This window comes from Esox lucius, chromosome 7 (genome assembly GCF_011004845.1).
Source record: "Esox lucius isolate fEsoLuc1 chromosome 7, fEsoLuc1.pri, whole genome shotgun sequence".
Taxonomy (NCBI): domain Eukaryota; kingdom Metazoa; phylum Chordata; class Actinopteri; order Esociformes; family Esocidae; genus Esox; species Esox lucius.
In genome coordinates, this window is record NC_047575.1 from 50,738,861 (window position 1) to 50,760,663 (window position 21,803).

At 42.7% G+C, this 21,803-nt stretch overlaps 1 protein-coding gene across 3 annotated transcripts in view; it reads left to right on the forward strand.

Moving 5' to 3' along the window:
* The first annotated feature begins 15,039 nt into the window (after nucleotides 1-15,039).
* LOC105007791 (hemicentin-1) overlaps nucleotides 15,040-21,803 on the forward strand; it is an 87,696-nt gene continuing 80,932 nt past the window's right edge. For all 3 annotated transcript variants that reach the window (XR_004575910.1, XM_034293058.1, XM_029120749.2), the window contains exons 1-4: nucleotides 15,040-15,320; nucleotides 16,789-16,968; nucleotides 17,628-17,903; nucleotides 18,195-18,339. Coding sequence is in view for 2 of the 3 variants with exons in the window: in XM_034293058.1 (XP_034148949.1) it covers nucleotides 17,795-17,903; nucleotides 18,195-18,339 (254 nt within the window). In the remaining variant the exon portion in view is untranslated. The remainder of the gene's footprint in view (nucleotides 15,321-16,788; nucleotides 16,969-17,627; nucleotides 17,904-18,194; nucleotides 18,340-21,803) is intronic.

The following is a 21,803-nucleotide window of genomic DNA, read 5'->3' on the forward strand; positions in this document are numbered from 1 at the left end:
GTCCAACTTGTGTTATTTTAATTCTAAGCGTATTTTCTCATTGTAATAATATTCAACTTGTATTGTTATTTTAATATACAGCACATCTTCTCATAATAATATCCAAAATGTGTCCTCTTTAGTTTAATACCTTACATTTTTTTCTTTTAAATATCTAGCAGTTTTCCTGCTTATAACCAGTATTTATTCTCATTGCTTTAATATCCAGCTGTTCTGTCCTCTTTCATTTGTTAGCCTGGCTGTGCTCACAGCAGTAGGATGTTATCTCCCTCTGCAGTAGGATGTTATCTCCCTATGCAGTAGGATGTGATCTCCCTGTGCAGTAGGTGGTTATCTCCCTCTGCAGTAGGATGTTATCTCCCTCTGCAGTAGGATGTTATCTCCCTATACAGTAGGATGTGATCTCCCTGTGCAGTAGGTGGTTATCTCCCTCTGCAGTAGGATGTTATCTCCCTCTGCAGAAGGATCTTATATCCCACTGCATTACGATGTTATCTCCTTCTGCAATTGGATGTTATCTCCCTCTGAAGTAGGATGTTATCTCCCACAGCAGTAGAATATTATCTCCCACAGCAGTAGAATGTTATCTCCCTCTGCAGTAGGATGTTATCTCCCTATGCAGTAGGATGTTATCTCCCTATGCAGTAGGATGTGATCTCCCTGTGCAGTAGATGGTTATCTCCCTCTGCAGTAGGATGTTATCTCCCTCTGCAGAAGGATCTTATCTCCCACTGCATTAGGATGTTATCTCCTTCTGCAATTGGATGTTATCTCCCTCTGAAGTAGGATGTTATCTCCCACAGCAGTAGAATATTATCTCCCACAGCAGTAGAATGTTATCTCCCTATGCAGTAGGATGTTATCTCCCACAGCAGTAGAATGTTATCTCAATCTGTAGTATGGTCTTTTCTCCCCCTCTGCCGTGGGATGTTATCTCACTTTATTCCACAACGGCTGAAGTTATCTGCATGTCATGTTAAGTCAAAATTGTTTATGTTTCATTAGTATATGTGACGAGGACACGTTTCAGTTAGGAACCGAAACAAACCAAAAAAAAGTATCATTAGAAAACAGAAAGAAAATTGAGAGAATGGGATTGGGCATGGCTATAGGTAGGCAATTTTGAACAGATTAGTCTTGAGGCGTTGCTGGAAGATGGGGATAGTCTCAGAGTCACAGATGGTTTTGGGGAGAGAGTTCCAGAGACAAGGAGCAGCCCTTGAGAATGCCCTGTCACCAAAGCCTTTGAGCTTGGACTTGGGGATTATGAGGTGTCCTGCAGTACTGGAACCGAGTGTGTAGGTTGATATGGAAGAGGGTTAGGGTTAGTCGGAGAGGTAGGCAGGGGCGATATTGTTTAGGGTTTTATATGTCAATAGGAGGATCTTGTAGTCAATGCGTTGGGAGATAGGAATCCAGTGAAATTCACATAGAAAAGAGCTAATATGCTGCCAGGAATTGGTGTGAGTGAGTAGTCTGGCAGCAGAGTTTTGAACCATTTGGAGCTTATGGAGGGATGTAGATTTGATGCCGGTGAGTAGGGAGTTGCAGTAGTTAAGTTATCCAAGGAATGCTCCCACAAACTGTCCTGGAGTCCACCTGCTTGTGCAGCAGACTTGGATTCGGTTTAAAGACTGGACACAGTCAACCTACATTCATTGACCAGCTTGTCATCTGCTTGTCAAGGCCTAGATCATCCTCTTGAATACTCTCCTGTGTCTTGTCATCCTATAAATTCTTCTTCTTCCAAGCAACTGTCTTCTTTCCTTTCTGCTACTGCTGCATGACTAAAATAGTCATTGTGAGCTCACAGAAAAGATTGACAATGGAGGAAATCTAAAGTTCTGATGAATTCCTGTTATGAACCCAGTCACTCTAGCAGTCTAGGGTGGATGGTACAGAGACCTGTAACATAAAACTCATGCAAACGACACAGACAACCAAAGCTACTGTCAAAGATAAAATGTTTATTATAAACACACGGTAAAGGGGTTAGGTAAAAGGGGCTAAGCTGGACCCAAAAAATGAAATAATATATTGCAAACACCTCTAAACTGAACTTGCCTGCCTCAAGAACCGCTTAGCTGACTACTAACCTATACAAATATACAGTGGGTGGTCCGCTCAGTTGTAACTAGTGTTTTTAGAAAAGGTTTTCCTATGGGTTGTGTATGCTCAAGGGTGACTTGCTAAAAAAAGGGTTAGGGTTAACAAAACACCACAGCAATACATACACACGTGAAACAGGACAAAGTGAGATGTATGTGCTAAACTAAGTGATCTATGAATGAACAAAGTGTCTGTCTATCAAGAAGGGTTTGTATCTCAAGAGTGTCAATGTTCATGGGTGGTAAAGCAAAAGAGTCTCTCTGGGAGAACCAACTGACTCTGTGTTTTAAACTAGGGATGTGTGATGCGATTGGGTAATGAAAAAAGGAACGGGTGGTACAATTAGGAGGGGTGTCTACTGATTGGTCCACCTCAGCAGTCAAGCAATGCACTCATGACTGCCAGGTGGGAAACACCAACGAGCACTGGGAAAACGTCAGGAGGGGAAAAACACAAACGCACATACAGGGTACCTGCATGCGTAACACTAACCATCCTGTAACACCCTCCTTGTTACAAACTCTTCTTTCAATCTGCTGCAAAAGCTTCCCCTTGCTCCATCCTAGATTCCCTTTCTGCGGACAACTCTGTCAACCACATTCAGAAGGCGGTTGATGACATCTGCAACACTTGTCTTTCACTTACTGCTGATAAAAATATCCCACTAGTGATGTCTGGTTAACGGATTACATGCCGACATAAAATTGCCTGGTTTAGTCTTTAAAACTATGGTCTATTGACCTTTTCACACTTGAGTTTCAAATATTCCTTACCGACCCCCCAGCGTGAGTTTTTTTGCACGTGACTTCAGTACTCTCTCCAGCATTTGAACTCACGCCAGCATTTGAACAGTCACCTTGCTAGGTAAGGAACACTACATGCATTGCATTGCAAGCTTCTCTCGTTGACTCCAATTCTAAGAGCTGCAAAAGTTGGTTGATTTATAACTGTAGCTAGCTAGAAAACGTCAGCTAACCGCTAGCAAACGTCAGCTGCCCGCTAGCTAACAAATCGTGACCAGTGATTCAGTGCAGTGAAAATGAATAAACTATATAAAAAGCATACAATGGGTAACGTAACTTCTAGAAGGTTTTTACAATGGTTTTGATCCGTTGTCAGCTCTTCCAGGAAATGTTAAGATGCTCTATAGTAGTCGCTAATATAATTTGTTTTGGTGTATTAGTGTTGGCTGTCTGTTGGTACGTAAGTAACACTTCTTGTCCCGATTTGAATGCTTTCTACCTGGTAAATATCATAATGTGGTCTTGAAACAATTAAAATCAGGAAATAAAGTTATAAAAACTGCTTGAGCTATATGTGAGTAAATAACAATGCGGTCTCACCAGCCATTGTTATGTTACTTGTAGCTAGGCATGCTAATGGTGCATTCTAAACAATACATTCTAATCACACCAGTGTGATCGTTGCTTCAGGGACCACTCTAGCCTGATCACACTGGTGTGACCGTACGCGCCGAAGTGTTAATCAGATTGATGAAGATCCATTTGATTGTGTGTGGGTTTACATCAATATCCATTAGATTTTGGCCAGGCAGATGAAAGATTTGTATGATATTTAAAGCACTGGAAAAGTCAGAAAAATAAACTGCCAGACCTCTCCAGATGCTCAAAAACTCTGTGGAGATCATCTTGTGCAAAGCTTCATCCACACCATTTTTTGGGAGGTAAGGAAATTGTCAGTGATCCAGGTAGGCTGCTACCACCTCACTTAACAAAACTAGTGCTTTCAAACGATTAAAATAATGAAGTGCAATGAATCTTATAATGTTTTGTAGTGGATAGCGATGTTAAAGTTTTTCCATTAATGCAGTGCATTATGTTAAAGACATACTGCCACGGTTTGAAGGTTGTTGGGAAACAGGCACAGGCAGCGCGAGAGTTCAAAGAAACAGTTAAGTTTAATCCAATGAACTGGAACAACATAAGAAACACAACGGACTGGGGAAAAAGGACAGAACTAAATACATAGGAAAACGAGGAAACCGGGCACGAAGCAAAGCAGAGAGAAGGGGAGACGGGGCCAAAGCAGGAACCATCATCTTATCCCAGCCAAATGGGAACACAGAACATGGAGGTGGCCAGCCAGGCGATGACTGGGACTGTGCCGGGTCCCCTATGGCGGGGTCTAGAGTAGGTGGTGGACAAATTGCTGAGGCCTCCAAGCCTGCAGGAAGAGATGGGTCTGGAGCAGGTGGTGGATGACCGCAGGCAAAGCCAGGGCTGCATTGCAGGACTGGGGTTGGCAGGTGGCCTCGGTGCAGCCCTGGGTGTGGCGAATGGACGCAAGAGCAGGGCATGCGTGCTTACCAGCACACAGGGCAGGTCCACCCTGACGGATGGCCAGATGATCACCTGATCGGAGTGTGGGATTGAGTTCAAAGAAACAGCAAAGTTTAATCCAATAAACTGGACCATTATAAGAAACACAACATTGTCTGATGACAAACGATAACCCACACCAGACTGGGGAAAAAGGACAGAACTAAATACACAGGAAAACAAGGAAACCGGGCACTGGTGAGTACAAACACAGGTGAGATTAATGAAACTGAATCCAAGAAAGAAGACAGAAAGGAAAGACCAAATAAGGGCAAGACAAAACCAAAATAAGAAGAGATAACACTATAAGTGAGAGAACACTAAACACAGGTCTGTCTGAAGAGACGGGAGAGAACACTAAACACAGGTCTGTCTGAAGAGACGGGAGAGAACACTAAACACAGGTCTGTCTGAAGAGACGGGAGAGAACACTAAACACAGGTCTGTCTGAAGAGACGGGAGAGAACACTAAATACAGGTCTGTCTGAAGAGACGGGAGAGAACACTAAACACAGGTCTGTCTGAAGAGACGGGAGAGAACATTAAACACAGGTCTGTCTGAAGAGACGGGAGAGAACACTAAACACAGGTCTGTCTGATGAGACGGGAGAGAACAATTAACACAGGTCTGTCTGAAGAGACGGGAGAGAACACTAAACACAGGTCTGTCTGAAGAGACGGGAGAGAACACTAAACACAGGTCTGTCTGAAGAGACGGGAGAGAACACTAAACACAGGTCTGTCTGAAGAGACGGGAGAGAACACTAAACACAGGTCTGTCTGAAGAGACGGGAGAGAACACTAAACACAGGTCTGTCTGAAGAGACGGGAGAGAAAGAGGTCAAGGAATAAGGTAGTTCACTCATAGTGGGGCCAGAAGCTTGAACAGGTTGCGAAATGGTTGGCAAGATCGTCTACCGATAGGGAAGAAGTAGGAGGAGGAGGGGGAGGATTTAGGAGAGAGAAAAAGGTGTAAAAGAGTTTTCTGGGGTGAGAGGAAGACGAAACTTAGAGTGATAGAAATGAGCTTTAGCAGCAGAAACAGAGGAAAAGGTGGAAAAAGGTTGAAATTTTAGTTTTCTTCCAACAGCCCACAGCTCTGTTCTGTTAGCTCTCAGTGAGTCAATCAGCCATGGAGCAGGAAGAAAACGTCAGACAAGCCGAGAGGACGAAGGGACAGAGGTGGTTGAAAGGGGTGGAAAGAGAGGAGAGTTGATGAGGCAGACTCAGGAGACGGGAGGGAAACAGAGTTGGTAGAAGGGAGAGATGATAGAATAGAAGAGGAAAGAGTAGAGTGTTAGAGGGAACAAAGATTGTGACAACGCATTACTATCAGGGAAGGAGTTGAGTTAGCAAGGTTACAGGACAGAGGGAGAAAGAATGAGACAAAGTAGTGATCAGAGACCCGTGATCACAGATCAGAGACCTGGAGTGGAGTTGCAGTAAGATCTACTGGGTTATAGCATGTCATGAGGATGAGAACAAGCACATCCTCAAGCACAGGTTAAAGTCATCCATCACTGCATGAAATTAATCAAAGACAGGTGTTGGAAGGTTAAAGTCATCCATCACTGTATGAAATGAATCAAAGACAGGTGTTGGAAGGTTAAAGTCATCTATCACTGTATGAAATGAATCAAAGACAAGTGTTGGAAGGTTAAAGTCATCCATCACTGCATGAAATGAATCAAAGACAGGTGTTGGAAGGTTAAAGTCATCTATCACTATGAAATGAATCAAAGACAGGTGTTGGAAGGTTAAAGTCATCTATCACTGTATGAAATGAATCAAAGACAGGTGTTGGAAGGTTAAAGTCACCTATCACTGTATGAAATGAATCAAAGACAGGTGTTGGAAGGTTAAAGTCACCTATCACTGTATGAAATGAATCAAAGACAGGTGTTGGAAGGTTAAAGTCACCTATCACTGTGAGTGGTGAGCTATCATAAGATTAAAAACAAGATTAGCAAGCTCACTTAGAAACTCTCCTAATGCCCCTGGTGGACGATAGATGACAAAGATGTGAAGCTTTAGTGGGTTAGAGGTAGTGACAGCATGGAATTCAAATGGAAAGGGGTGGGGATTGTCTGGGGGTTTGAGGGAACACATAGTTGGATGAAGAAAGGGTGGCAGGATAAGGAGTGTTTTCTGGGGTGATTGAAAAGGCAGCATAACGTAATGTGATTGAAAGGCAGCATAGGTTGAGAGGAAGTCTGCTTTGTTGACAGGAGATTGGTAATTCCAGAGGCTGCCAGAAACCAGGGATTCCCCATGGGTTGTATGTGAAGGATACAGTAGGTTAGAAGGGTTTGCATGACAGGGAAGGGAGTGTCTATGACGCCGACAAGTGGAGGAAAGGACATGAATAGAAAACGAACACATGAATAGAAAACGAACACATAAGCAACAGCAGAAATGTAGAGAAAAGCTTACAAAACTAGATATTAACAACAAAGATACTCGAGTTGGAGAGTGTCCTCTCTGGCCTTCCTCGATAAACTCCCACAGAATAACTTGGTAGAACATCTATGTTTCAGCAACAATACAGCTGCTTCTTGACTGTCCGCCACCGCCCGAGCCCGCGGATGACTGGCCGCCGCCGCCCGAGCCCGCGGATGACTGTCCGCCACCGCCCGAGCCCGCGGATGACTGGCCGCCGCCGCCCGAGCCCGCGGATGACTGGCCGCCGCCGCCGGCTCTTCCGCTGGCTCCTGACCCTCCGTCGGTTTCCTCGTCTCCTGCTCCTCCGCCGGCTGCTGGCCCTCCGCTGGCCCCTGCTCCTCCGCCAGCTGTTGACCCTCCGCCGGCTCCCCCGGCTCCTGCTCCTCCGCCGGCTCTTCCGCCGGCTCCTGACCCTCTGCCGGTTTCTCCGTCTCTTGCTCCTCCGCCGGCTCCTACTCCCCCGCCGGCTCCTCCGCCGGCTCCTGACCCTCCGCCGGTTTCCCCGTCTCCTGCTCCCACACCGGCTTTGGATCTTCCGCCGGCTCCCCCGGCTCCTGCTCCTCCGCCGGCTGCTGACCCGCCGCCGGCTCTCCCACCGGCTCCTGTCCCTCCGCCGGCTCTCCCGTCTCCTGGCCCTCTGCCTCCTCGGCCTGTCCCTGTGGCTCCGCCTCCCCGGCCTGTGCTGGGAGCTCCGGGCGCTGAGCCTCCGCCTGTCCGGGTGTGGTCGTCCCGGTCTGTGCCCCTAGCCATCTCTGCGCTGGGCTCGGGGCATAGCCAGGACAGGACAGGAGGTGGCCTCTGGTCACCTCTAATCCTTTTTTTGGTTTCCCCAATTGGAGGCAGGTGTTGGGGACCCTATTTAAGTTCAGTTTGTTGGCCTGGTTGGTGTGGTTCATTTTGGTTTGCATGTTTTCAGTTAAACCCATGTCACTGGTTGCTGCCTTTTGTTTTGTTGGAGTCCTTTTTTTATTTCATTAAACATGGATTATCTTCAATACCTCTACTCTGCGCCTGTGTCCTTCTCCTCCCACGACCGTGACAACGGCCACCTAGTATGACCACACTCCAAGTAATCAAAGAATCTAGGTACAACAGATCACCTAATATGACCGCACTCCAATTAATCAAAGAATCTAGGTACCACAGATCACCTAGTATGACCGCACTCTGAGTAATCAAATAAATCTAGTAGGACAGATCAACCTAGTATGACTGCAGTCCGAGTAATCAAAGAATCTAGGTACGACAGGCATCTTTGTACCTTCTTCACTGGCCACGCCCCCTACTCATATTACTCACACATTGAACACAGAACAGATGCCCGGTCATTCTCTAGTCAAGCTAAGATCTTTTCAACAGATAAACAGAGGACCCTATGGTCTGTTTATTACTCATTTACCTAGGTCACAGCATACTAAATGAAACCACCATACAAATGAATATAAACTCATAACTGCCAATGTAATATAAAATAATAATAACATCTAAACATAATATATTACTTCTCAATTTCACATTTCTATCACACCAGCCATAGGTGAAGAGATACAGATTTGCCAGAGGTAGAGCCAGGGAGGGAGTTAAGGCCTAGTGGTAACTGAAAAAATTAGGAACAAATCTGCAGATTGGACTGATACTAAACCAACTCCATAGTCACAAGTACTGAGCAACCAGCTAGTACAACAACAAGGATTAAATAGGCTTTTTGAAAAAGACTGCACTACAGTTCTATAGATCAAGCAAAACAATACCAGTAACAACTATAAGGATAAAGCAGAATATGCTTAAATTCTTGAGAAGCTGTATTCCCAGAACACAGATGAAGCACTGAGAGTGGTAGTCTAGTGTCCTGAGTATCTGGGTGTCTGTTTGTCCATTCGGTCCTCTATTATTCATGAGTGTCATTCTAAACCTGCGCCTGTTTGAAACCACACAAGCAAACACATAGCACATACAAAATACAGATACACATACATACATCCACAAACTGGGAAAATGAATCTAGTTGATCCATTAGCTGTTAGAGAAGGTTGTTGTGACCTATTTGTTTTTGGAAAAGGCTGTTTTAACCTATTTGTTTTTTGAAAAGGCTGTTTTGACCTATTTGTTTTTGGAGAAGGCTGTCTTGACCTATTTGTTTTTGGAGAATCCTGTTTTGACCCGTTAGCTGTTGAAGGCTGTTTTGTCCATGAAGGAGTGAGACAAAGGAGAAACATGATAACATGTTGATCAGACTGATTGGGCTGCTATTGATCTCTCTACAGACCTGGCTATTATCACCAACACACGGTAAAAGCCTGCCTGTCTATAAGAACCTGTCTGTCTATTAGATTCTGCCTGTCTGTCTATAAGAACCTGTCTTTTTAAGAAACTCTGCCTGTCTGTCTGTCTGTAAAATAACTGTCTGTCTACAAGAACCTGTCTGTGAATTAGAACGTCTTTCTATATGAACATAGCTGTCTATATTTCCATCTGTTGGTCTTCCGGTTCTTTCTCTGAATCTGTCTATATCTAACTGTCCATCTGTCTGTCTGCTTGTTTTTATCGTACAATTTCTTTCTTTTTTCTGCTATTATTGTTCTCTGTGAATATGTTATTATAGTTCTCTGTGTCTCTCTGCTATTATTGTTCTCTGTGTCTCTCTAATATTATTGTTCTCCATGTCTCTCTGATATTATAGTTCTCTGTGTCTCTCTAATATTATTGTTCTCTGTGTCTCTCTGCTATAATAGTTCTCTGTGAATCTCTACTATTATAGTTATATGTGAATCTGCGATTAAAGTTCTCTGTCTCTCTGCTATTATAGTTCTCTGTGAATCTCTACTTTTATTGTTCTCTGCATCTCTCTGATATTACTCGTGAAGGTAACAAATTACCTTTTAATGGCCTCAGACAAAAGTTTGGCATCTGTCCTGTTGCTTCTTGATCTTAGTGCTGCTTTTGACACTATTGATCACTCCCTTCTCTTAGAGAGACTGGAAACCCATGTTGGGCTACGTGGATATGTTCTAGCCTGGTTTAAATCTTATTTATCTGAAAGATATCAGTTTGTTAGTGTGGATGGCATATCCTCTGACAAGTCAAAGGTATGTTTTGGTGTTCCTCAAGGCTCAGTTATGGGCCCATTATTGTTCTCACTATGTAGCTCCCTCTGGGCGATGTAATCCGAAATCACAATGTAAACTTTCACTGTTATGCTGATGACACAGTTATATTCTCTGTGTCTCTCTGCTGTTATAGTTCTCTGTGTCTCTCTGCTGTTATAGTTCTCTGTGTCTCTCTGTTATTATTGTTCTCTGTGAATCTATACTGTTATTGTTCTCCATGTCTCTCTGATATTATAGTTCTCTGTGTCTCTCTGATATTATAGTTCTCTGTGTCTCTCTGATATTATAGTTCTCTGTGTCTCTCTGATATTATAGTTCTCTGTGTCTCTCTGCTGTCACAGCCCTGAACAGTGAATGCCTACCTGAACAACTATTTTCCTTTACACCGTGATCAGCTGAAACCCATGCTGTAACTCTACACTGCAGTCATGACAACACAGCCCCATTACACTGCTGTCTCTGTGTTTAGGTGTGGAGAGCTCAGATTCAGGCCAGGTGGTTTATGTGGGCTCTGGTCTGGATTGTCCTGTGGGTAAAGGAGTGATCCTGGAGTGTGGATCCACCAAACCTGATGTTTACATCTGGAGCTTCACCCAACCTGGAACAGATACAAGCAAAGCTGTGGTCTATGACTTTGGAACAGGTTGACTACATCATCCACTAATTCATGAAAACATCATCCAACTTTTCATTACTACATCATCCAATAGTTTATGAATACATCATCAACTGTTCATAAATACATCATCCACTAGTCACTGACTACATAATTTACTATGTCATTACTACATAATCCACTAGTCTATTATTAAGTCTTCTAATAGTATTTACTACATCATCCACTAGTTCCTTTCAAAATCCTCAAAAAGTAATTACTACATCATCATCAAGTTCATTATCGTAGATGGGCACAGTTAATCAAAAAGTAAACTTCGTAAACTGTTAATTCATTAAATCGTTAAAGAAATAATGGATGTTAGCAACAAACATTAACATTAATTGTTATTAAAATAACATTTTTTTTCTCTAAAAACACTGAAAAACAACTAACAAAGTGCAAAAGAATATATATATGCCGTCGTACCAAGAGATTTTATGTAATATTTGTTCCGATAATATTTTAACTGTATGTGCTAGAAGCTTGAAGAAGCTTTTCCATTGGATTCCTGACTTCCTGACTAAGTCAAATGACATTACATTCCTCCTTTTCCGTCAAGGCGAGGCAAAGTGAAGTGACGTTGAATTCACTCCGTTATTGGAAGTTCTCGCCCCAGCATAGCAATAAATATATTCAATCCATTTCACAGATACTAGAGAGGCATTCTTTGTTGTCCAGTCAGAGATGATGTTTATGACACACAAATTGCTGCTCGCAAGCAATACGAGGACTCCCAAGTGTTTTTTGACCTTCACACTGAATCCATGAGACTAGCACAAAATCTTACTGCAGAGAAATAACATTTATAAAAACTTTTGAAAAAATCGAGATATTCAGCACAACAAGCATTGGATTTGGTATTCTTCCTCACTCCGGACTGAAGAAAAACATGGCTTAGACTCTAGAGGTTTTTAAAAGTATATTTATGAACTTTTTGTGTTAGCGGACTTGAGTTAACTGAAATTAAATGTAACAGAAGTTCATTTTCAAAGTTAACTTAAATGTTAAATCATTAACAAAAATTTTAACTTCATTATTTAATGATTAATGGATTAATGATTTGATGCCTAGCTCTCTTCACTACTACATAATCCATACAGATTAATGACTTGATGCCCAGCTCTCTTCATTACTACATAATCCGTACAGATTAATGACTTGATGCCCAGCTCTCTTCATTACTACATAATCCAACATCTCAGACTACTGCTTAGTATTTCAGTGTTCAACCCCGTTTCCAAAACAGTTGGGACGCTGTGTACAATGTAAAGAAAAACAGAATGCAGTGCAAATCATTTGAACCCTAAATTCAATAGAAAATAGTACAAGAACAACATATCAAATGTTGGTACTGAGAAATGTTATTGTTTCTTGAAAAATATATGCCCACTGAGAATTTGATGCCAGCAACATGTTTAAAAAAAGCTGGGACAGGGGCAACAAAAGACTGAAAAAATAAATAAATAATAAAACCTGCTGGAACATCTCACAACTAGTTAGGTCCCAGAGAGGATGAGTCTTTCAGAACTAAAGATGGGGAGGGGTTCACCACTCTGAAATAGTGAAAAAATTTATGTATACAATTTCTTTGGGGAGTTTGGGGATCTCATCATCTACAGTAAAATATAATTAAAAGATTAAGAGAATCCAGAGAAATCTCTGTACGCAAGTGACAAGGCCAAATACCAATATTGGATGGCTGTGATCTTTGGGCCCTCAGACGGCACTGCATTAAAAACAGACAGGATTCTGTAGTGGAAATCATTGCATTGGCACAGAAACAATTCAGAAAACCTGTATTAGTACTGTGAACATAGTTTGTCGCTGCAAATGCAAGTGAATACTCTACTATGCACACAAGAACCCATTTACAGTGGAGAAAACAAGTATTTGATACACTGCCGATTTTGCAGGTTTTCCCACTTACAAGGCATGTAGTTTGTACTTTTTTGGGGGGATTTTGGCCCACTCCTCCATACAGACCTTCTCCAGATCCTTCAGGTTTCGGGGCTGTCGCTGGGTAATACGGAATTTCAGCTCCCTCCAAAGATTTTCTGGGTTCAGGTCTGAAGACTGGTTAGGCCACTCCAGGACCTTGAGATGCTTCTTACGGAGTCACTCCTTAGTTGCTGTGTGTTTCGGGTCGTTGTCATGCTGGAGGACCCAGCCATGACCCATCTTCAATGCTCTTACTGAGGGCAGGAGGTTGTTGGCCAAGATCTCGCGACACATGTCCCCATCCATCCTCCCCTCAATACGGTGCAGTCGTCCTGTCCCCTTTGCAGAAAAGCATCCCCAAAGAATGATGTTTCCATCTCCATGCTTCATGGTTGGGATGGTGTTCTTGGGGTTGTACTCATCCTTATTCTTCCTCCAAACACGGCGAGTGGAGTTTAGACCAAAAATATCTATTTTTGTCTCATTAGACTACTTGACCTTCTCCCATTCCTCCTTTGGATCATCCAAATTGTCATTGGAAAACTTCAGACGGGCCTGGACATGCGCTGGCTTGAGCCGGGAGACTTTGCGTGCGCTGCAGGATTTTGCGTGCGCTGCAGGATTTTAATCCATGACGGCATAGTGTGTTAATGGTTTTCTTTGAGACTATGGTCCCAGCTCTCTTCAGGTCATTGACCAGGTCCTGCCGTGTAGTTCTGGGCTGATCCCTCACTTTCCTCATGATCATTGATGCCCCACGAGGTGAGATCTTGCCCCAGACCGAGGGAGATTGACCGTTATCTTGAACTTTTTCCATTTTCTAATAATTGTGCCAACAGTTGTTGCCTTCTCACCAAGCCTTGTGCAGGTCTACAATTTTATCCCTGATGTCCTTACACAGCTCTCTGGTCTTGGCCATTGTGGAGAGGTTGGAGACTTTTTAATTGATTGTGTGGACAGGTGTCTTTTATACAGGTAACGAGTTCAAACAGGTGCAGTTAATACAGGTAATGAGTGGAGAAAAATTAACAGGTCTATGAGAGCCGGAATTATTACTGGTTGGTAGGTGATCAAATACTTATGTCATGCAATAAAATGCTAATTAATTATTAAAAAATCGTACAATGTGATTTTCTCGATTTTTGTTTTAGATTCCGTCTCTCACAGCTGAAGTGTACCTATGATAAGAATTACAGCCCTCTACATACTTTTGTAAGTAGGAAAATCTTCAAAATCGGCAGTGTATCAAATACTTGTTCTCCCCACTGTATAAACATGATCTAGAAACACTGCCGCCTTCTCTGGGCCCAAGCTCATTTTGGATGGACTGAGACGAAGTAGAAGACTGTCCTGTGGTCTAACGAATCAAAATTTGAAATTATTTCTGGCATTAATGGACACCACTTCTTCTGGGCTAAAGTGGAGTGGGGCCTGTAATCAGCGCACAGTTCAAAAGCCAGCATCCGTGATGGTATGGGGGTGCATTAGTGCACATGGTATGCAAGAGTTGCACATCTGTGAAGGTGCCATTAATGCTGAACACTATATACAGAGTTTGGAGCAACATATGCTGCCATCCAGACCATTTGTTTTTCAGGGAAGGCCTTGCTTATTACAGCAAGACAATGCCAAACCACATTCTGCACGTATTACAACAGCATGGCTCCGAAGTAAAAGAGTCTGGGTGCTAAACTGGCCTGCTTGCATTCTAGACCTGCCACCCATTGAAAACATTTGGCGCATTAATGAAAAGAATAAAAGACAAAGGTGACCCTGAAATGTTGATTAGCAGAAATCCTATATCAAGCATGAATGGGAAATGTTCCCAAATGCTTACAGAGTATTGTGAAAAGAAGAGGAGATTCAACACAGTGGTAAACATGCTGGTCTCAACTTTTTTGAAATGTTGCTGGGATCAATTTCAAAATGGGCATGTATCCAACAATAATACACTTTCTCAGTTTCAACCTTTGATATGTTTGGGTATTTCAGAAGGCATGGTTAACATACTCTCTGGGTTGACTGACTCTGAGCTGTCAAACTCACATTGAAACGCAGACAATGTGATTCACCATGGAATCAAGAGAAAGAAGGCTCAAACCCCCTATTTCTCCTGAGTGGAGTTAGAAATTAATAAATGCATATGCAGAACATAAGTATATATTCAAGAGAACAGGCAAAACAGTAAAAGAACTAGAGCTGGCGTGGCAGAAAATTGACAAAAAGTCAATGCGTGAGTATTAATTGAAAAAAGAAAAGTTACATGAGTAACTTGTTTCACTCATTAAACATTTATATAATGTGTGTGCGTGGGTCTAGTATTTATGCAGGTGCAACCAAACAGGCACAAAATGTACTTGGCAGCAACTTCAAACAGGAAGTATAATTTCAGTAGAAGCAGTTGTGATGTTGTTTAGCTTCCCCTACGTAATTACACAACTTCAGTGGCTTCATTCAACATGTGATATTGTCAGGGCCTGGGCGGAACCCAAAATCAGACAAGGACAAGTAGAGACCGTGGAGGGTGATTTATTAGTGAACAGCAAGTGTATGTGGAGAGTATGGACAGAGTGCAGGCAGGGGAGATGGAGTGAAGATGATTCCAGGAGTCCAGGCAGTCAGGAAGGAGAATGTGGGTCAGGATGCAGTAGATGAACTATGGTTGTTGAGGCAGAATCCAGGCAGGTGAACAGAGATGCGGAATCCTGTGACGGAACAGAGAACAGGGTGAGTAAGAACATGAAGCAAACAGGTAAGTGGGACTAGACAGAACTTCAGACTGAGCAGGACATATGAGATACGACTAACGATCCGGCAGGGACGAGACGTCAAAGCGCCGCTTAAATGCTGCCGGTGAGTGGTGGAATAGGGAACAGGTGCGTGATCATCAAGTGGAAACAGCTGGCACCGGCATCACCCCGGAGTTGACACCACTCCCCCTAATAGGTTGCCAGGACGACCAAAACAGAGGCACAGACAGAAAGGGGAACAGGCATCCATACACACACAATCGCAGGGGAGGGACCGGGACAAATATATTTGAGTAGTAAGTGAAATCTTCCAAGCAAAAATTTACAATTTTAAGCCATTCCAACACTGCCAGTATTTAATACTGTCTATTTAAAAGTGAATTGTCTTTATGCATTCAAGTCTCCAAATGTGTGCTACCTGGACATGGTGAAATTGGACATCCTTTAGAAAAAAGGCCCAGGGCTGAAAAACTGATGGGGGTCCAACAGAGCCTGTAGAGATGCCCTCAGTCAAAACAGGTGGAAGTCCAGCAGAGGCTGTAGAGATGCCCTCAGTCAAAACAGGTGGCTGTCAACCTCTCTGACGTCCCAACAGACAGTTGCCTTGGAAATATGCTCAGCATCACCAATGTTATACAGAAAACGGCATCACAAAGAATTTGTTTTCGAACTGAAAACACGGCCACAATGTTTAATAGGAATTATATGAGGGCTGAGAATATTGTTCAGATAAATCAGGCCAGATCCACAGGGTTCAAAGCCGGGCATTGATGGGCATTGAGTTGAATGTCGATTATGCAGAAAAATGGTAACGCTCAAACAGAAAATCATTAGGGAATTAGGGATTTTGCAGAGTATTTGTCCTTCAAGTGGCTCTTTGAGAAAAGGACACGCAGTGTCTGACACATTCAGATGGCAGGTTTCAGTTAAAGAGTAGGAAAATCTCAGGGTGAGTTGAATAAAAAATGCTAGTGAGCAGGTTAGCTTCATGGAGTATGTTGCCCAAGTAAGTAACTCGGAGAAACTGAGTTGGCTCTTTGAAACCGTAAACCTAGAGTTTCCATCAACTATGTGTCAAGTAGTTTTCATTAAACCTGCTTTTTAAAATATCACAGTTGTTTTCATACTATTGTCAATCAAATACAGGGATAAATGATTTGCACATCCTTGCCTTCTGTTTATATTTACATTTTATGCAGCGTCCCAACTTTAATGAAGATAGAGTTGTCTTTTTTCATGAATATGCAGTACATACTGTAACTAAAATGTATGACTTATTTTTTGTATTTTCATTATTAACATAATAATATTTACTTATAATTATTTAATGATTAAAGATTTGGAAGTTATTGCGGTCAATATGGATATTATTGTAATTGTTGTAATTGCTATAATAGGTATGTTTTACTATTATCACTATTAATATGTTACTCTGTGTTTCTAAGGCCCAAAGCTGCAAAACCTATCCCAAATTCTAGGAGATGTTCAAGTCATCTCTGGCTCCGCCTCTCTGAGTATAGAGCACCTCCTACTGGCAGCAGAAGGCCTCTATACCTGCCAGGCCTTCTATTACACGGATCAAGTATCCAAGTTCATCTGGTACCACATTCGCCTACAAGTACTGGGTATGATATGGTATTAGTACTACTATGTAAAAGTACTGGGTAAGATATGGTATAAACACTACTAGATACGCCTATGAGTTCTAGGTAAGATATGATATTAACACTACTACATACGCCTACGAGTACTGGGTATGTTCGCTATTTATTAAAATAAAAACTTCTCAGTCGTTCTTATAAAAGTTGATTATTTCAACTTTAATTTTTGGATCCACGGGAACAATCATCACAACATTGACAGAGAATGAGTACAGAGACCAGCAGGGTAACTTCATGACAGAGTGTTCTGTTTATGCATTTCAGGTTTCAAGCTTATATTCTCTTCCAACAGTACAGATGACAGAATTAGCATTTGCAGAATGGTGCTGATGCCCTAAGTGCTGATGCTTGCCTGTGACTAAGTGCTGATGCTTGCCTGTGACTTCAGGACTTACTATGTGAACAACCTCACACTATTGTGACTGAAGGAGTCAAATCGGAATTTCTTAAGTGGATAGAAGAGGGAAAAATGGGTGCACTAATGTTCACACTGGATATAAATAAAGTTCTTAATAAGTTTTTGATCAGTCTTCCTCAGTATTGCTGTCATTGCTACTACTACTACTTCTGCTTCCACTTTTATTATTAATAGAATGACAAAGGGTTTGTGTGTATTTGTGTAGTTCCAGTCAGTAAACCCTATATTCTACTGAGTGACAAGTCACCAGAGGAGGGATCTTCGGTGTGGCTGCGCTGCGGCCTGGAAAACGGAACTGGGCCTCTTTACTTCCTGTGGGAGCATGAGACTAACAGCGGATTGGTCGAGACCGTCAGCCAGGGCAACAGCAGTATGTTGAACATGACAGTTGTCAACCGTAACAACACAGGCTGGTACCGCTGTGTGGCCCAGAACAAGGTCAACCAGGAACGGTCTGACCGCATCTGGATAGACGTCATCTGTTAGTATACACACACACCACACCTTGCACACTACAACCTCAACCCTACACATTAAGGCTGACTACTAACGTCTAATGACACGATATGACTATGTTTGTCTTCAGATGGTCCAGATGTCCCCAGATAAATGTAACTGTGTGTGTCTCTCTAGATGGTCCAGATGTCCCAAGATAGATGTGACTTTGTTTGTCTGTCTAGATTATCCAGATGTCCCCAGATATATGTGACTATGTTTGTCTTCAGATGGTCCAAATGTCCCCAGGTAGACATGACTATGTGTGTCTCTCTAGATGGTCCAGATGTCCCCCAGATAGATGTGATTCCCTACACTATCACTGATAGAGGATACTCTGCTGTGGAGAGACAGACAGTCTCTCTTCTCTGCCAGGCTGAGTCCAATCCTCCTTGTCAATATGTCTGGTTCTACAACAACAGGTATGTTTTCACATGCACACTGTACTGTGGAGAGACACAAGGAATGGACACAGAGCAAATGTTTAAGGCTTTGGTGTGATAATTAAACCTTAGAGAAGTGGAGGTGAAGGTAATCGAACTCTAACAAACATCTTGGGTACAGAGGGTCATCCAAGGGGCAGCCTCCCGAGGGTGTTTCAGGAGGTGTGGCCTCTCCACCCTTCATAGCCCAATCCTCTTTGTCCCTCCTGGGATCCTGTATTGCTGAGGCCAAACAGCAGTTAGGCCACCTTCAAGCACAGCTTCAGGACACCCTCTCTTTGCCCTTCTATGGCAGCTTCCTCCTCACCAGCACCATCTTCTCCCAGTGGATGTGGCTTCTGCTCCCGGCTACTCCTGCTATTCCCATGAGCTGCTGGGGTCCCGTTGGGGTGTGCAGGGGTGTGGCTAGCCAAACTCGCTGCCCTTGGAAAGTTCCGGGAACTCTTGTAGCCCTGATAAAGCAGGCAGATGCATCCACTCACAATTGATTTTTATAATATACAACCCTGTTTCCGAAAAAAGTTGGGACACTGCATGAAATGTAAATAAAAACAGAGTGCAAATAGTAGAAAGACAACATATCAAATGATGAAACTGAGACATTTATTGTTTCTTTAAAAATATATGCCCAGCAACATGTTTCAAAAAAGTTGGGACAGAGGCAACCAAAGATTGGAAAAGTTGTGTGATGCAAAAAAAAATTACCTTGTGGAATATCACACAACAAATTAGGTCAATTGGTAACAGTTCAGTAACATGATTGGGTATTAAAAAAATCAGTCCAGAGAGGATGGGTCTGTCAGAAGTGAGGATGGGGAGGGGTTCACCACTCTGTGATAGACAGCACAGGCAAATAGTGCAACAATTTAAGAATACAGTTTCTCAAAATAAAATTGCCAAGAAATTTGGGGAGCTCATCATCTACGGTACATAATATCATTAAAAGATTCAGAGAATACGGACAAATCTCTGTATGCAAGGGACTATGGGGGAAAACCAGTTTTGGATGGCTGTGATCTTCGGGCCCTCAGGCGGCACTGCATTAAAAACAGACACAATGCTGTAGTGGACAGGACTGCATGGGCTCAGGAAAACCATTGTCTGTGAATACAGTACGTTGCTGCATCCACAAATGCAAGTTAAAGCTCTAACATGAAAAAATATGTCAGGTCCTGGCTGGGGGCCTCTATTTATCTGTCACAGCCCGGCTCTAAGGCCATGACAAACAAGGGAGCCACATGTCAACTAAGGAATAACATTTTTTTATTAAAAGATGCAAGCAAGCAAACAAACAGCCACAAGTTCCCCACCAGAGAACTTCAGGACTGCAAAGACAGCCTTTGAAGCCACTCCTCAGGTGGATCCAATCTAGCTCCAATTAGGCAGCTCCGCAATCACCTGCTAAACAAGCAGAACCCTAACAGGAAAATAGGGCAGGAAGGATTTCACAGCATTTATGCTCTGCTGTTTTTGATTGTCCCCTGTTAGAGGCAGCTGCCCCGCGTGCAAGTTGATTTCTAAAACACAATTCATACACAGAAGCTATTCAATGTGCTTCACAAAGGAAAATAAAAATATGAAAATACAATAGAATAAAAAGAAATACTACAATAAAACATCAAATGTTTTTTGATGTCAATGTGCTTTACATAGAATTAGAAAATAGAAACATTCTAGCAGCAGCTTTCTGAATAAGCTGCAGTCTTCTTGGGGAGTCCAGTTAAGAGTCTGAAATTCGGTCCACAGGTCTTTCTTCACCTGAGGAACATATTTGCCTCAAGAACTCTTCTTGGATTTTCCACAATTTAAAACACTAAAAGTTATATTCAACTAGAGCTCTGCACCAATCTTCATGCTGCTTGGTATATGTCATCTTGGGACAAGTATCTAAAGATTTAATATAAGGTTTGTTGATATCTTTAACAGAATGGCTGATATGAGCCATTGAAAATAATTGTGGGTGTGGTCTCAAATAAAATGCTCATTAATGCAAGATGGTGAGGTCTACTGCAACCAAACTTAATGTGTTCAGGCCTATGGCAGACAGGCATCCACAATGTTTCAAGCTGATCGGCCTGATAGTGGCGCTATAATCAAGAAATGCATGGGGCTCCTTAAGAAATGAATGGAAGTCAATGGGGAATGAATGCAAGTCTATGGAGAATGAATGGGGGCCAATGGAGAATGAATGGAAGTCAATGGTAATTCAAGGGGGGTATAAGGTAAACGCATGGAAGTTAATGGGGAATGAAGGGAGGTCAATGGGGAAATTTTTGGGAGTCAGTGGTGATTCAATGGGAGTCTATGGGGAATGCATAGATGTCAATGGGGAATGAATGGAGGTCAGTAGGGAGTGAATGGTTGTTCAATGGAAAACTATTGGGAACACATACAGTGAGGGAAAAAAAGTATTTGATCCCCTGCTGATTTTGTACATTTGCCCACTGACAAAGAAATGATCAGTCTATCATTTTAATGGTATGTTTATTTAAACAGTGAGGGACTAACAACAAAAATATCCAGAAAAACACATAAAAAAAATTATATATTGATTTGCATTTGAATGAGTGAAATAAGTATTTGATCCCCTCTCAATCAGAAAGATTTCTGGCTCCGAGGTGTCTTTTATACAGGTAACGAGCTGAGATTAGGAGCACACTCTTAAAGTGGGTGCTCCTAATCTTAGCTTGTGACCTGTATAATAGACACCTGTCCACAGAAGCAATCAATCAATCAGATTACAAACTCTCCACCATGGCCAAGACCACAGAGCTGTCCAAGGATCTCAGGGACAAGATTGTAGACCTACGCAGGGTTGGAATGGGCTACAAGACCATCGCCAAGCAGCTTGGTGAGAAGGTGACAACAGTTGGTGCGATTATTCCCAAATTGAAGAAACACAAAAGAACTGTCAATCTCCATCGGTCTGGGGCTCCATGCAAGATCTCACCTTCTGGAGTTGCCATGATCATGAGAACAGTGAGGAATCAGCCCAGCACTACACAGGAGGATCTTGTCAATGATCTCAAGGCAGCTGGGAGCATAGTCAGCAAGAAAACAATTGGTAACACACTACGCCGTGAAGGACTGAAATCCTGCAGCACCAGCAAGTTCTCCCTGCTCAAGAAAGCATATGTGCAGGGCCGTCTGAAGCTTGTCAATGAACATCTGAATGATTCAGAGGAGAACTGGGTGAAAGTGTTTATCTTAATAAGGTTATTTTTGTTAGCACTACCTTGTTTAGCTTTTGTTAGCCCCCCGGCACAGCTCCTGCAGCCGGGCAATAACTTTCTCTTGGTCACTGGGAAGAAATGCCGTCGACCAGTTAAACCTGAATCGTTGCTAAATTCAACTGAGACTTTGAACAGGTTTTCCCCACTGGAGTCGGAGTCAAGGTCCGAGCCGTCTTCGGAGGGGAATGATCGGCAGGCATGTTCTACCGG